At 35.9% G+C, this 16,437-nt stretch overlaps 1 protein-coding gene across 2 annotated transcripts; it reads right to left on the bottom strand.

Annotated features, from left to right (window-relative positions):
* Positions 1 to 540: 540 nt before the first annotated feature.
* TAGLN3 (transgelin 3) lies at positions 541 to 16,433 on the bottom strand. 2 transcript variants are annotated; one of them, XM_025163824.2, is made up of 5 exons: positions 16,323 to 16,433; positions 12,556 to 12,737; positions 11,344 to 11,518; positions 5,637 to 5,739; positions 541 to 4,156 (listed from the first exon to the last, which is right to left on the bottom strand). In XM_025163824.2, the coding sequence occupies exons 1-5, from the start codon at positions 16,324 to 16,326 to the stop codon at positions 4,015 to 4,017; spliced, it is 606 nt and encodes a 201-aa protein (XP_025019592.1). In that variant the 5' UTR covers positions 16,327 to 16,433; the 3' UTR covers positions 541 to 4,014. The 2 variants fall into 2 exon arrangements, with proteins under 2 accessions (XP_025019592.1, XP_007423859.1); XM_007423797.4 differs by lacking the exon at positions 16,323 to 16,433 and adding an exon at positions 13,077 to 16,301.
* Positions 16,434 to 16,437: the final 4 nt, after the last annotated feature.

Genomic DNA, 16,437 nt, shown 5'->3' with positions numbered 1-16,437 from the left:
ATATATTGCATGACTTCATCCAACATGCCCAACATCAGGTTGCTATAGTCTGAACTTTTCAGTTATTATATTCTGGCATTAATCTAGTGGTCCTTTAAAATTATGCAACTAATAAAGTCAGAGAATATTTAAGAGTTGCTTATTTTCAGAGAAAAAAAATATTTCATTTTATCCCACCTTTCTCCCTGTAGTGGGTTTATGTTGGATAAAAATTCAGTAAGACCAATAATTCAAACTCCACCATCACCATCACCATCACCACAATGGAAATGGTAATCCTAACTCTTCAACAATTTGTTCACAGCAGTAAATGCTCATTGAGAACTCTTGTTAGCAGTACCTAAAATGTGGTATCTAATTAAATAGACAAGGATGGGCTAATAGAATTTAAATTGGTAGCATAATCCAAAATAAAAATAGAAACATTCCAACATAAAAGCTATTTATCTCTCTGCAAAATTTAGTAAGGTGGCAAGAAGGAGAAATGAATATCAACTTTCTCCCTCTGAAATCAGATCCTTGTCTTTGATCTGGGGGGGATAAAGCAATGCTATAATCCCCATGTCTAAAAAATAGTTATTACTTAAAAAAACAAAGTAACATCACAGAAGAAAATAATGACAAAGTGCTCCATGTGGCCAAGAAAAATACATGGAAGTGTCCAAGTTGTCACCAGGAGCTGAGTCAGTTTGAGGAATTCTTTACTTCTTAGGTTGATTGGATGTAAGATAGGGTCAATGAGTACGAGTCAAGAAGCTCCTTCACAGGGAAAATGAGAGAATATCTTTTTTTATACTTGTCTAGTAAGTTTGAGTAATTCTAGCTACTTTGGACTCCACTGGCAAAGGTAAACATAGGGGAAATGTTACATCTTAATGAACAGTGTAGCAGAAAGCTGCCTATATTTCCATAGATTAGTTAAATTGCAATTATATTCATAACTGTCGGGAATAAGTTACATTGAGCCATTACTTTGTTGTTATATTGTTCAATAAAATGAAGGGGGAGTTTGAGTATCTTCAGCAGCCAAGCTCTCGTGGGGTGGGAAGAGAAGAGAAAGCTTTGATATACATTGAATTAAAACAAGGTTCAGAGTATGGCTTTTGGAATTCTTTTCAAATTCTTGCCCAGCAGTTGCCATTGGAGGCACATGTATATTCTTCAGTGTAGTGAAGTAATATATTATATTTCTCTGTGTGTTTCTGTGCTCCACCCATAGCATAGGATAGATTGCATAGGCTTAGCTCCTTGAGTCACATAACCAGAAGACAGAATGGATGAGGACTCAGAATAGAGGAGTTAGCAGAATTTGAGATGTCCAACTCTTCCACAGGGAGGCGTTAAGAGTTTTCTTTTTCTGGATAATGAAGCTGTTGTTATTGCTGCTGCTGATAATGATGATATAGATTTTTCCAGAGCCCCCAGCCAGATTTGGCCCACTTTTTGACACAGTTTTCTTTTGCCAGCTTCTCTCCCACACCAAAATTGCTCCTGCTCAGTTCAGTTGTCAGAGAGCAATCACACTGATGGATTGACAGAAGGACAGATAGATAAGAGTTCTGAGCTCCTTTACATAATTTCTTTCCAACATTACTTTGAGTGGGAAAGAATTACAAGGCTCGGAGTGAAGAATTTTAACATTATTTTTGTCACTCACTTAATATCAGCACATCATAGAAGCAACTATCATAAAAAAAAAAAATCAAACACATTTGCTAGTGATATTATACTAGTCTAATACTGTATTCCTGAGCACATACTTAAGGAGTAGGCTGGCTAGCTGTATATCTTGGATTTCTGTTTATATTTTCTGCTTGTTATAAGTATGGATGAGCTGGGCTCAAAGTAGACAAAAATTAGTGGAAAAAGAGGGTTGTACTGACACCCACTTTTGCTGGCGATAGCATCCTAAAACCACAAATAATTAGGAGCAGGAGTAAATGTTCCTGTTCCTATAATAGTTATGCTCTTGATGCAAAAAGCAAAGCACATTCCATACCTCATCTTGGTTGGGAAGAAGGTACTTCTGGGGTGGAGATTTCTGTCTTCATCATCCTTCCAAGGTCCAGGAAAAACAATGAGAGTACCCTTGCAGCAGTGTGAAACTGCTACAGAAGGTAAGGTGGTAAGGTAAGTGACCTGAACCTAAACTATCACAAGACTGAAGCATGAAAATGAATAGTAAAGCATTCTGAACTCCTCTCCCCTCAGTATTCAAGACTGACTTATTCTTTTATAAAAGTTAATCCTTGGTGATAATCAAGTTCGATGCCAGTTTTATTCAGCAGAATCCCACTGAGTGCATTCTGGTTTTCTGAATATATTTAAAGCAGGGGTGGTCAAACTTCATTGCATGCAATTAACATTTTTGGGTGGACTAAGGTTCACAGAGAATAACACAAAATAGAAAGAGCCTTGTCAAACATATGAATAGAGTCGGGACTTTCTGTATTTTCCAGATGTTTGTGTGTTTGTTTTTTGAACTACCATGTTAAACATTTTGGGGAGTGTACACTACAATTTATTTCTCCATCCCCAAAATGGCAGACAACTCTGACTTAAGTTTAGTATTTGTGATACAAGAAGAGAACCAGAGAGTATAGAAAAAGGTTTAAGAGCCAATGAAGAACTTAGTTGTCTATCCCAATTAAAAACAGCCTTGGGTTGCCGAGCCCTGATTTAAAGACACTGTGGATTTCAGTTTGGGGTGGGGTGGGGTGGGGTGTTAGCCCTTTTAATGGATAATCATAAAGCTATAACATGTGAATTCAGATAATCTGTTAATGGCAAAATAATATAGAGAAAATTATGTAAAAATCCTATTCATTTTAATATTTGAAATTTCCTCCATCTTTAAATGAAAGGAACCTGATCCATTGGACTGAAGACTAACGGTAAGATTCGTGACACTTACCTGTAATGGCTGTGAAGATTATGATTTAAATGAAATGTTTTGCTATTGAAACATTTCCAAGTCAAAGTTGTCTGTCATGTGTATAAAATAATTGGTGACCAGGCACCAAATGGATATTGTTGGCCAAATCATATATATCTATTATTTAATTTGGCTTGATCAAGCTAAATATTTAGTAAGTGTGTTCAGAAGAAAATATGGTAGAGAGGTTTATACATCATCAAAGTTTAAAGGGATATAAAAAGAAGAAAAACCCTTATACTGACCTTATTATACTAGGTCAGACCATTGTCTACATGTGAATGACTGTGGCCTTCAGGGGTTTGAGGCAGAATCTGACTGGAACAAGCAAACACTACACTCCCCACCAATCCTCAGCTTTGATTGTCCAAATTCTTGCTCTGCCGCTACTCCTTTTTCTGGAATGATTTGTCTTCTTGGACTGGGGATCTTCCTACCTCTTAGGTTATGTTATTGACTACCAATTCTTGGGATACCTATTGCCCAATCACTTTCTATCAGCTAAACATTGCATCTCTCTCTGTGTGTATGTCTGCATGTATACTTAATAAGGATCAGAATAAAAGTAAGCTCAGTTCTTTCTATAAAGCATTTCAAAGCATGTTCACTCTAATTTTAGAACATTTATTTCAGAGCATAGAGATGCTGCATAAAAACATATCCAGCCTAAATCTTTGCAGATATTCATCCCAATTTATTTTTATTTTTAGAAGATGAAAGTAGAATAGAGTAGAGAAGAAAAGAAAAGGACGGAGATGTTATAGGCAGTTCAATAAGACAAGGATACAGAAAATAACAAATTGCAAATAAATACAGAAAAATAGTCTTTGCATAGTTCAAAAATGAACATCATATGGTGTCAGCGTGCTGTGTGAACTAACACGCAAGAAGCACACAGATCCACAATTTAAGTTGAAAGATTGTGTGCATGTGTGTGTGTACATATGCACACACACACATACATAATCTTAGAAAGAAAAACTTAGAAGCAGATCTCAGCATGAACATTAACTAGCTATGTGTTTTCCAGTCAGGCCATGCTATCAAGTGGGTAAGTGAGAGTTTAAAGGTGGTTTAAACTATATGATCTGTCTTGGCATCCCGTATCCTGTCATCCCTGACTGGGATGCTCCCTTGTTACTTCCCATTTGAAGGCCGATGACATTCTGTCCTTGACGAAGCTGCTCTTCAGAAAATCCTCGCTGGTTCTTCTGTGCTTTCCTGTGAAAATGATTCTTTTTTAAAAGTGACATGTTTGTTCCTGATTTAAATTCTGAACTGTTTATCAGACTGACTGCCACATCCCTTATGTTTTTTTTTTACAGTACAAGGTTAGTACTGCCCTCATTTTGAGAACATGAGCTACAGTGGACACTTGGAAGGCAAGAAGAAATTTCTAACATTGAATTCCCCCTTCTGAAGCTGTAGCTGTATTTCTGTCCTAAGATAATGGAAGTCAACGAGTCCTTGGGATTCTCTTTGAGGGGTCACGGACTGGAAGTATAAATCTCTTACATTTCTAAAATCCTGCTCTGTTTCCTGAAAATATTTACCTGCTGTGAAAACAGTACTGGTTAGGACTGTGAAAAAAATGCTTTGCATTACTTCCCTTTAAAAAAGATTAACCCAAGGAAATAGAAACCTCCCCAGCCAATCTGGCGTGCTGAAAGTAGAATTTATCATGGTGGTGTTTTAGGGAAAATATTTACCCCAACAAATAATTTTTTAAAAAGTCTTAATCCAACTCTCTCTTGGAACCTAGCAGGTGTCATGGCCTCATTCAAAAGTTACCGAACAATAAAGAATCCAAATCATTATCAAATAAGGATTTGTAGTAGACAGATACTATTCTCAATCCCTCAATCAACTATCTTAATATCAGAAAGCTAAATCAACCTGATATTTTGCTGTGAAGGGATACTTGAGAGGGGAGGGGGAAAATATTCTTAGCAAATAGCAAATCAGTCAGCCACTTTCCTTGTGGCTAAGGTTTTAAGTTATCTGGCCACCATCCAGGAAAACACTTAAGTAGATGTTCTGCTTCATTAAGGCAAGAGTGTGCAAGATTAAGCACCATTTCTCCAGAGGTTAATGTTACAAAATATATCAAATACTTGCTTTGGAAAATAGCGTCAGAACTGCTGGGCACTTTTCACAGATATATGTTCATTTAAAAGCAATCATGAGGCAGAGCAGAATTCTGAAGGAGTATAGTTCCAGAACTGTTTCAGCAGATAGTAATAAATTGCAAATTACGTTTCATATTTCTGCTATTGCTTGGACAATTGCTGCTACAGATATCTGAGTCACTGCTAAAAAGAATGACTCAAATATTTTAAGCAAGACATACCACTAAATTTAGTATAAATTTAGAATTTATACTAAAGGTTTACATATTTCCTGTCTGAAAATGGTAGGATACTATGTTTCTCATTTTCAGTAGCTCTGGGTCAATAAGTGAAGGATTGTATGTACTCCTGGGTAGACCATCCCTGGATCTAACTTAATTCATTTATTATAAATGGAACATTTTTGAACATCTATTCTAAAGAGGTCATTAACTCTCCCATTGACAGCTGAAGAAGGCAGAAGTTAGTGTGTCTTGCTTTAAAACATACATTTCACTTCTATGATTTGTTTTTTATTAAAACTGCACATTTAGTCTATAAATGGAAAAGGAAACAAGCAAACACATTCTTACCTGTGAAACCAGGAGGGATCCCCTTTGTAACATCCATCATCCCTTGTAACAGCTTCACTGCCCAAAGCCATTAAAGTCCTTTGCACAGCAGCCATGTCTTTTCCTAAAAAGAGTTATTCATTTGTTATTGTTACATTGTTTGATTGTATTTCAGCAGTACTGCATAGACATATGTTTAACCTCAAAATCCCCAGGATTTTTATTACCACATTATGTTTTCTATTTTTATTCTGGTCACAAGGGAATTATCAGAACTTTCCTTGAACAGAACTCCTTCTTCCTTTAGCTTACAAACTGCTGCATGGTTGTCAGTGTATAACTGAGACAAGTTTTAGGGATTTGTGAAACCTGGCCATATGTTTGATCTCTATGGCCTTAGCCTACACGTTTCAGTGAACTACATATCTTTCTAATCAGATTTGGCAAATTTTTGTGGGGAACAAATTTGGAGGAAAAATTTGGGGTTGGACTTAGGGTTTCTCTGTTCTACCCTCCCCAACAAATGGAGCAAAATATGCCACCCAAAAATAAATAAATGGTTTGCTGCAAATCTCACCTGCACAAGCTGCATATAGGGTCTAAAACATGCTATTGTGGTAGAATACAGCTCACTCATGTTTGGGCATTTTCCATATATGTCTCAGAAAGGTCCCAAGCCTTTTAACTCATTGGCCTTCCAACTATTGTAGATACCTCAGGCTTTGGGTCATTCTAGGTTGCCTCTTCTTATGTCAGGCACCTTATTTTTCTTTCAGTCTCTTGCTAGTTCTCTTAAACCTTCTTCAACTTTTCTTTCCCCACAAATATGAACATATATGTGGGGAGCAGGCAAGTGGAAGAACCGAAAGAGTGCTGGTTCTGCCTCACTCTATTATCCTCCTTGTCAGCCTAATGTGCCTAATAGCCTTTTCAAACAGGGCTTCTCCTGCTAGCTAGCTGGGGAGTTTTGGAAGTCCACACACGGAGGGAGTCCAGATGGGGAACATTAGTATAGAGGATCACTCTGAAGGAGAATCTCCATAATTCCAGAGTTTCAAATTGTGTGAAGCATCTCCACAGATGCAGGAAGCTCCTTTTGCAGATAAGTCATCCTCTACAGATAAAAGGCAGCATTTTCATTTCCACCACAACCATATTTTGCATTGACAAGTTGCATTCAAAGAATGTCTGAGGAAAGCTTTACACATGTAAAACTAATGTCAGGTCTTGGTAGCCAAACACTGAACTCTAATGTGTTAAACCACACTCCACACTCACAAAGTCATGCCTTTTATCAAACCCCAAGTGTCAAGACATGGAAAATTACAGAGAAGAGCCTGAGGATATAAGTTCTCATGGCCTACCTCAACAGTTACATTATTGTGAAAGTTGCTCAGCACTATTTCCAGAGCAGTCCTCATTCTGTTCATTAATCTGTCAGCAGCCTCATAAAGTAAGTTGATTTTATTATCTTCACTTAACAAAGACAGAGTTATTAAATTGACTAAGACCACAGAAAAGTTAGTATTAATGTGGGGTTGTGAGTCATAGGGCTCTGGCTCATTGTAATAAGGGACATCTGTTAATTCCATGAGAATATCATCTTTAAGGGCCCTTGGGGCACATTTTTGAAAATTGTTTTTAGCCATTGAGGGCTGCAATGGGTAATGTAGAAATGCAATGATGGCATCCATAGGGCAAGGAGAGGATTTGGAAGCCATCTTTCTCCCTTTTTGTTCCCATTAACTTTTAAAGGAACTTTAAGTCTATTGAAAGATGCTGACCCCGGGAGCATAGATCTTAGACCTCTCCCTTGTAAGTCATAGTCAGAACAAGGACTCGAGTTCTGGAGAAGGAAATCTGATGTCACATTCCCCATCTTAATTTCCTGTCCACCTCCATGGCCAGACTTTATGATAATATGATACTCTAACAATGGAAAGGCTGAAACAGAAGGGTGACTACAGGGCAGTCAGGAAGGGAGAAGGATGAGCTACACTCTAAAGGTCCTTGGCCTTATGCCATGTTCATAGACTGTGGAATGTTTAAAAAGGGAAGTATGTAGACCAGCTTGCATTGGAAGGGAAAGATTTTTTTTAAAAAAAAATATTAAATAAAAGTTCTTTACAGTTAGCACTAGCGAAAGAAATGGAGAGTCACAAATATTTCTCTAGCCTACTCTGCTGGTCTCATACTAACCTGGAAAATGAAATCTCAAAAGCGTCAGTATAGAACTCTCTTAAACAAGGTTTTGGACCAGAAGATGAAACCTCCTTAATATTTTACAATATTGTGATATCTTAAGGTGAGTGAGGAATTAGCAGTATTGCATATAACATCTATGGAAAAATTAACACATAAAATAAGATGTATTAAAGGATACAGAGACCTCATTTTTTTTAATGAAATATGGCATCTTTTAAAGTTCTATTAATAAAGTAATAAGGATAGGTTTCCTCAGGACTATTGAATACTCTGGTCAAATATTTAATCAATTTTATGTACTTCTACTACTACGTCTGTTAAATATCTTTAATTGTTTTTTAATGTAATAAATAATATTCATAATGTATAACAAATATAATAATTCAATTTTGCTTGCTACTCCCCCTTCCCCACCCACACACACCTTCTATAATTTTAGGGCATCCATATAAACAGCTATTTTAGTAAGTCACAAGAACTCTTTTATGACCTAGGAACTGATACTCAAGAATCATTTCCAGGCATTTGGTGGGAGAATCAGAGTACTAAATCCTGCCTCCCAACATGGGGACAAGTTCAGTGTCCTAATGAGCATGAACAATTATTCTATTAAATCTTTGCATCCCTGGAAAAACATAAGATGTCAGGTGGATGTTTTTCCCAGTTTTTGCTCACTATGTTGTATTAGTCTTTTAGTATTTTTATTTGGTATATGCTTATATTTAAGCATAGTAAAAAAAATATATATCATTTTTTCTTTCACAACAACCCTGTGAGAAAAGTTGGTGTGTGTGTGTGTGTGTGTGTGTGAGAGAGAGAGAGAGAGATTGTCTTCTTAGATAAGATTGTCACTAGAACTTGGGTTTCTCTGTTTTTAATCCAAACCTTAGCATAATACAGATTGAATCTATGAGATCTGAAAATGGCTATCCAAATAGCTAATCTCAGTGTAACCTAATCACAGTATTCTTAAACCTTCTACAACCTGGTGCCCTCCAGTTGTGTGGGCAGTACAGTATTCTTTTCTGGGAATACAGCTGCAAATAACTAGACATTACCAGAATGGGGAAGGCTTCAAAGGAATGCAGTTTGAACTGTAAAAATCATCCTTCTTGGTCAAAATCCAGAATATTATTTGACAGGTTTGAATATGGGGATTACTGGCCCTCCTCCTGCCTAACTTGTTCTTGGAAACATTTGAGACTTGATTAGTATCAGAAAGCAAAGATTGCTTTGTCCTTTTCTCCTCAGAGCCAGTAGCTACATCCGGCAGGGCTTTTAGCAGGAGCTCTTTCATTGCTTCCTGGCTATCATTATCATTTCACATCTATAAATGTTCTTTAGATACAAAAGGCCCTGTAAATGGGTTAGGCAAGCCTGAAGGCTCATAATTTAATTTAAAGCACAGAATAAATATAAAAGGGAAAGCAGGACTCTTACAGTTGCTGCACAAGACTAGGAAATGGGAGGGGGGAGGAAGAAGAAATGTAACAAGAATGGACAATTGTTTTATATGGGGAGTGCAAGAATTTATTTTGACTCATATACATGACTTCCATAAGAGTACTCATAAAGGAATTATCCATGTGAGAAAAATGTCATTTGTGAAAAAAAAATTAAACTGGCTTCTCTTCTGGAAGATACACAAAGTTGCCCTGTACAGGATACACAGAGCAATTCACTAAATAGTGGATAAAATGTTTTGTTCATAAACTAAATTTTAGTGAAGGTAACATTTTGTTAGACCAACTGAAGATTTCCAAAACTACAAGCATACTTTCAAACTCCAGAATTTCTCAACAGGTAAGATATATCCAGAAAAAGAGAAACATTATACATCAAATTATAGTTTGAATGTTGGAATATATACAGACATACAAAAGCAATTCCATTTGGTATAGTTATGTTTTTCCTCCCTCCTCTGTCTGCCCCTGGAAGATGGATTTTTTAACTATCTTGCCTGATGAATTCTCATGCAAATCTTCAGCTGGCCTAATAAATGTGTTGCTTCAATATGGATTGTGGATTATTTTTTCTCATGGCCAAGATGGCTGCTTTTGCTTTTTGTTGAATTTTTCCTAAACTCTTTGTCTTTTCCCACTTTCTTTCTAACATGGTGATCAACCACAAGAATGCACATAAGGAAACATCATGCTCATCAGTTACAGGGACAATATGACTAATGATATGGATTCTACTAATGCTAGGAAGAGACTGTTGAAAGAAGGCCTGAATTTATGCATTGGATGCTATCAGAGTGAATATTCGTATTTAGCCTCCATTAAAGGCGCCCAGGTCTTTCCTGATATTAAGAGACATACATAGAATGTTCTTTATTCCATAGTATTACATCAGAGTAAAAAGAGGGGCACACAAAGTTACTTCATTTTTTTTACTGAGAAAAATGTGAAGCAATGACTGTGCATATACATGCTGGGATAGCCAGGAACAGCTTCTAAAACATCCTTTAGTACTTGGAAAAAGATTCAGCTGCTTTACCAATTTGAAAAGAGATGTCTTCTACCTGCTGTTCTGGGTTTTGAAACACCTCTTTTGTAGGATTTCAACAAACCATAGATAAAGTTACTAGTTCTATGATGCCATTCTCTAGAGATGAAATAACAATATACCTATTTGAAGCCTCACCCAACATGAATTCAGTTTAAACTGTTCTCCTGACAAGATTATTATCACCAGGTTTCAGACCCATCTGCCATGAGTCTTCTTTCATTCAGGACAGTGGTTATTGTTTATGGAATAAGTAATTTCATGTATTACTAGCCATGAGTGAATTTCTCAAGTTTATTTTCCAATCTAAAATTGGATCTATCCCATACTGTGAATGTCCACATCATGATATTTTGGGGAATGCCTCACCAAATTTCACAATGATTTTAGCATATAGGTGTATATTTCTCCTAATACACTCTTTGTATACATACCTTTCTTAATATATTAATTTTTGGTAATGATTTCCCCTAATATAATTAATTTCTATGTGAATTTTCTCTTAATATGCACATTTTTGAATTTCTGTGTACGTTTTCCATACATACACAATTTTTGAGTTAAGAATTACATCATGAAATTAGGAAAGGATTGATATCCATGAATAACTATGTCCCAGGCTACGTATAGGAAATGCAGATTGGTTTATGTTTACATCTAAATGCAAACTAAAAACATTTCATCCATCCTTAAAAATGACAATTTGTTATTTTGCTGAAATATCTGAGCTGTAATATCACTGCTATTTCCTTAGTTTTGATGTGCTTCTGTAAAAAACATCTCTTTCACTCATATATAAGTACAAAAGATTTCATTAAGTGCTGCATCAATATAAATCTCTCAGAGAAAACAAGGAAGGCATTACTGCAGGGAACATTGTTTAAAGGCAATGCAAATTGGAAAGAATGATAATAGCATTTGGGAATTTTCCCCTTAGAGAAATATATCATGAAGAGCAGCCTAAACAGTGTTACATTAAAAAAAAACAAACCCTTATATATAAATAAGTCTATACCTTCCCATAAATCTACTGTTTGGAAGATATCTGTTGTTCGTACTCCATAGATTTCAGCAGCTTTCAAGAACTGAGAAATTTGTTCCATTTGTTTGAAAGCCATCTTTGATTCTGTGATCCTTGCAATAGGTTCTTTTCCCTTGGGATGAAGATTGTTTATTAACTTGCAGAGCAGCTGGGAGATTGACCATTAAAAGCAGAATTGAAAGAGACAAAAATCAATTAGTTCCACCAACTAAAGGCAATACAGTATGTGTACATTAATCTGTTTGTTTCATGAGTATTCTAATGCCACTTAGAAAGGTTCCCCTGCTCCCTGCCCCTCAAATGAAATACATAATGCCAACATAAGTGTATGCTACTGACTGCATTGATTATGGATGCATTTGAGCCAAATATATTAAAAATGCTTGGCAAAGCTTCCCTTTCCACAGATAAAACATACATGAATGTAATCAAGAAGGCAAAATCAGATTATTCACTTCAGATTATATAACAATTGATAGTCACATGGGAGAGCAAAACACAGCTTGAGCTCAGGTGTAAGTAGTATCAAGTAGTAAGCTAATAAAAACACAATTGCTACATTTGATAATTTTGCCAAGTCTTCCATGTAAATGAAAACACCTTTGTGCTGTTCCTTCAGTAAATGAATAAATTATCATTTAAAGGGTCAGAACTGCTTATTCCTTGTAAAAACAGACCAGAATTGTGGCATAAGCACATTCATAAACAAATACACACAAACTAACCCATTTTTAAGCAAGTTAACACTATTATTCAAAAGCTCAGGGTTTTAAAGGCTCTGTAGTAAACCATCAAAAAATTATAATTTATATTCCCCATATTACATAACCATTGTTCCATCTGTCTCTGAACAGCCCTTTCTACTGTTTTGTATACTGTCTTCTGGTCACAATAAGCAATCACCTTCAGTGTTTGAATTATTTTATTGGATTCTAGAGAAAGGCAGTTTACAGATGGAAATAATAATTGCCCTTATCTTAAACAAATGAAAGATGCATTATAGTATCTGAAACATTACTTTGTTACTTTTAAATTCTATAGGACATGCTAGATAACAAGGTCAGGAATGCAGTGCCAAAGTTAATTGGTTAGCTGATATCTTTTTGAAATGGTATAAATTTAGGAACAAAATGATATTATATAACAAACCTACTTTTATAGATGTAACATCAGATTATTACTTACTGTTCCATCCATTAGCCACTTCTGAAAATGTTGTTTGCCAGGAGGGGGGTGCTCTATATTTTCACCACATTGTATAATAATCCAATCCACCAAACGACTTTCCAGTTCTAGATCATATTTCTGTTCAATCTTTTCCTGGACTTCTCGGCTTAAGCCATAGCTTGGTCCTCTATTGGCCATCTCTAGGAAGGAAAGGGGGCAAAAAAACCACTTTCACTTTCCAAAGCTGTAAATTACAGAGCATCTGTCATTAAACATTTTTTCAGAACATCTTTAAAAAGGTGACTGAAAATTTTAAGAAGTGTTTTTCAAAACAAGCTCTCAAGATCACAAGAGTGTCAGAATTTTTACTATTACAGTGCATATTTTAAATTTCCATATACAATTACCATCAAAATTAGAAGTTGCTAATGGCATTTCAAATTAATATTGCAAATGTCAGCAAATTCAAAGGTTTTTTTTTTAAAAAAAAAATAACAACAGCAAACTATCAAAGCAAGAAGTATAAAAAGCCTTCATACAGGACAACTTAGAAGATCCTTTCAGAGAGGCACGTGAAGATCTTTCAACAACAAACTAAATCCAAAAATGTAGAGACCATCAAAGCAAGAAATCTTGATCAAATTTAAGAAGAGACAAAAGCTGCTGTGATGCTCTGCTGGTCCTGGTCCTGCTGCTGTGGAAGCATTGTGGTTTGGAGAAGGTTGTATTGATTTGATTTTCCTCACAGACGAGTAGGGTCAAAGCAGGGGCGTTGCTAAGAGCTATTAAAAAGGCACTCCTATTCTCTCATAGCTAGAGAAGGAGTCCTATTCAACTCAATCAGCTGCAACCAGCTCCTCTGCGCACACTTCCGCTGCTGTCAGACTGTTATTCTGTGCAATGCTCTTATGCTGCAGCCGTTGTCATAGCGCCCAAGAAGATAGCTGTTTAAAATACTATCAGGATCACAGCCAACAGTGGCTTTTTATCTGAACTAAAGACAATCCTGCGCCTATGGCAATAACCTAAAATCTAGAAACATGGAGGCTGAGTAGGGTGGTATCCCATAGTTGTGAAAAGATGCAGAAAATGAGAAAAATAAATACTTCAGTTCATAAAGAATATGTTAGGAAAGAACTAGATTCTTCAGCATCCCATCCCAAGCCACAGACCTGCAATGCAGAGCAGAAGGCTTCAAATTCTGAAGCATTATAACTTTCCAAATCCATGCCAGATCAGAGCTGTTATTTGCTGAGCTGTACTTAATAAGCAAATGGATGATGGTATGGCTTTGTTCAAGACTGGCCCAAGAGAGTTTGCTGTCTTGAACAGAGCAATAAATTATACCATGCAAGCCTCAGTACAAATGAGTCTAACCACTTTTATTATACACTCATTGTATTCCTTTGGAAAGAAAGTTAAACTCCTAAAAATATTAACTTTTTGAGGTTGATTGTTATTCTGCCTAATAGTAAGGCAAGCTGTGTGTTCAGGTCACTGTGATGGGCCATGATGCTATGGTTCATAGCTGTGATTCTCCTTTGCTTTGATGAGATTAAGTCAAGACTTTCTTGGAAAACCTCATGCTTTTTTCAAGGATGATGTAGCCTACATATGAAAGTCTTTTTGGTCTGCACCATTTCAGACAAAGTTCTTTTGAATATCCCTTTTACAAAACAGGCATACAGAAAGAATACTTTTTATCCTAGTTTTTGCATATCTGAGGACTTTTTTCCTCCAAAACAGGGGAAACATTTATTTTGCCAGTTACTTGCAGGCAGCCAAGTGGTATAGTTCAGCACCAATAAAACTACCTGACAATGCTGACATTTTCATCTCCCTCAGGACCCATCCTTATAGTGCCAAAATACAAACTATTAAGGCTACAAAGCTAGGCTCAGTTGAATATTAGGAAGATTCCATCTGAAAAAATATACACCATAGGACCCCTTTTAATTTCAATGTGAATTCTTTACAGTACCTCCCACCAAAAAAAAGCAGACTGCATCATGCTGCTTTGGACATTGCACATTTGTTCCTTCCCACATTATTTTTTCCTAGTTATTGAATTCTGATGCAAATAATGAGCTCACGCTTTATACAATTCTCAGATCCTCCTGGGCTTGAATGTATGAAAAATTCAGTAGGTGACCTCATTTTCCTGTCAGCCTTCTGTACTGTGTGCACTGATTTATTTTTATTTTATAAAGGCTGAAATCGACTTCTCTTAGAGGTTGTCTCCTTGCATCCAGTATGCTGCAGGTATTAAACAAATAGTGCCTGACAAAAGTGTTTTTTTTAAATTAAAATTTCCAATGAATAAGGCCAAACAGCTTGACTTTTATTATTCTAAAGTAGAAAACATTGAAATGATATTTAGTGATTCGTAGTCAGAATTTAAAAAAGAGAGAGAAAAACAAAAAAATCAGAAATAAGATATTAGTATATAGCTCTTCCTTTGAATTCCTTTATAGCTTCCATGACAACAGTTATAGAAGCTTCCTATTCACAGATGAAAGGTTCCTAGAATCATCTGAATACTGTGCATCTGTGCTGTCTGGCCACAAACAGTAGAGATGTACACTTTTTATTTTTAAAGGACATGATATTTATAGTGACCATGGTCTTTCATCCTATGTTTTATATACTTGAATAAAAATGAAACACAAGTGATTGCACTGGTTTATTCAAAATGGCATTCAATATGTATAAACACTGCTTAAGGGATTCTTTTTGTATAATATTTTATTGAAGTTTTACATATATAAAAGCTAATACTAAACTAAAAAGATGTATGAACAAAAAAGAAAAAAGGGAAATATTAAGAGAAAGAAAAAGAACGAAGAAAGACAAAGAAAGACATATAAAAACTGACTTCCCCCTTCCTCCAAACAAGCATAAGCATTTACGGTTAGCATTTACAGAAAAAAAACCCTCTTCCCATTTCTCATCCCTAAACAATAGTCAAATTATAAAAATATTCATCAATCAATCTTAGTCAGCAAAAGCATTAAGAGAACCAGTAATGATAAACTATATATTTTAAGTTTAGACAAATGTTTCAGGGATTCTTTAATAATAAATTGCTTATTATTTTGTCATTACTTTTTCCTCCTGTAGTATACAGCATAGCCAAAGCCAGCTACTGAGAACTGTTCCTAGGGACAGTGTTTTCTGTTTAGTACACATATGGAGACAGCACAAGTAACAGACTAATTGATAACTCAGATTTTATTAAAAACCTGAGCCTCCAACATTTAATATTCTTAGTATTTCGGTAAGACCAAAAGAATCCGACATCTAGTGGCCATATTCAGAGATATGTTAGGTTAAGCTCTAACAATACCCCTTCTCAGTCCCACTTTTAAGTGATTACTGAGGACCCGGGTATTCCATGGATAAGCCACATAGCAGACAGGATGCCTCAGGGTAGAAGCTGACTGTGGGACCTGACAGGTCCTGTTTGGTTTCTACCTGCTTCAGTGCATGAGATCATTAGTGCCCATACAAAGAAAAAAGTCATGAGGTAAGGTTCACTAGAGAGCAGAAATAAATTTATTTTTTAGTGAGAACTTCACAAAAACAGGTATTTGAAGAACGTAAAATAAGGAAGTAATGCACAATATAGCAATCAGCAAGCTTTGATACCGCATACCAAAGTCCACTGGAGTTGGATGGCTAATAAATTCAAACAAAGAAACAAACAAATGCCAACTAATAAATTCTAAGACTTACATTTCCATATAATATTATGTAATCCCACACCAATATATCCATAATCTTACCCATTTTAGAGTGCAGCTGTTGGGGGAAAAGAAGCTTGATGTTACATTCACTCTGTGATCACCCTCTGTGATCAGCCTCTATGTTCATGATTTAATTCTTCATGCTTTCTAACAA

Source organism: Python bivittatus, unplaced genomic scaffold (assembly GCF_059951505.1).
Source record: "Python bivittatus isolate LINGU-HERP-01145 unplaced genomic scaffold, Pbiv_v1 ctg000350_np1212, whole genome shotgun sequence".
In the NCBI taxonomy this organism is placed as follows: domain Eukaryota; kingdom Metazoa; phylum Chordata; class Lepidosauria; order Squamata; family Pythonidae; genus Python; species Python bivittatus.
The sequence above is the reverse complement of the archived record's forward strand: the minus strand, read 5'-3'. Positions and strand labels throughout refer to the sequence as shown.

Coding starts and splice junctions, on each gene's coding strand:
- TAGLN3 (XM_025163824.2), bottom strand. Junction 11,519..12,555: donor AGTGGCTAATGGATGGAACA/GTAAGTAATAAT, acceptor TCAATCTCCCAG/CTGCTCTGCAAGTTAATAAA. Junction 5,740..11,343: donor AACAGTAGATTTATGGGAAG/GTATAGACTTAT, acceptor AACTCTTTTTAG/GAAAAGACATGGCTGCTGTG.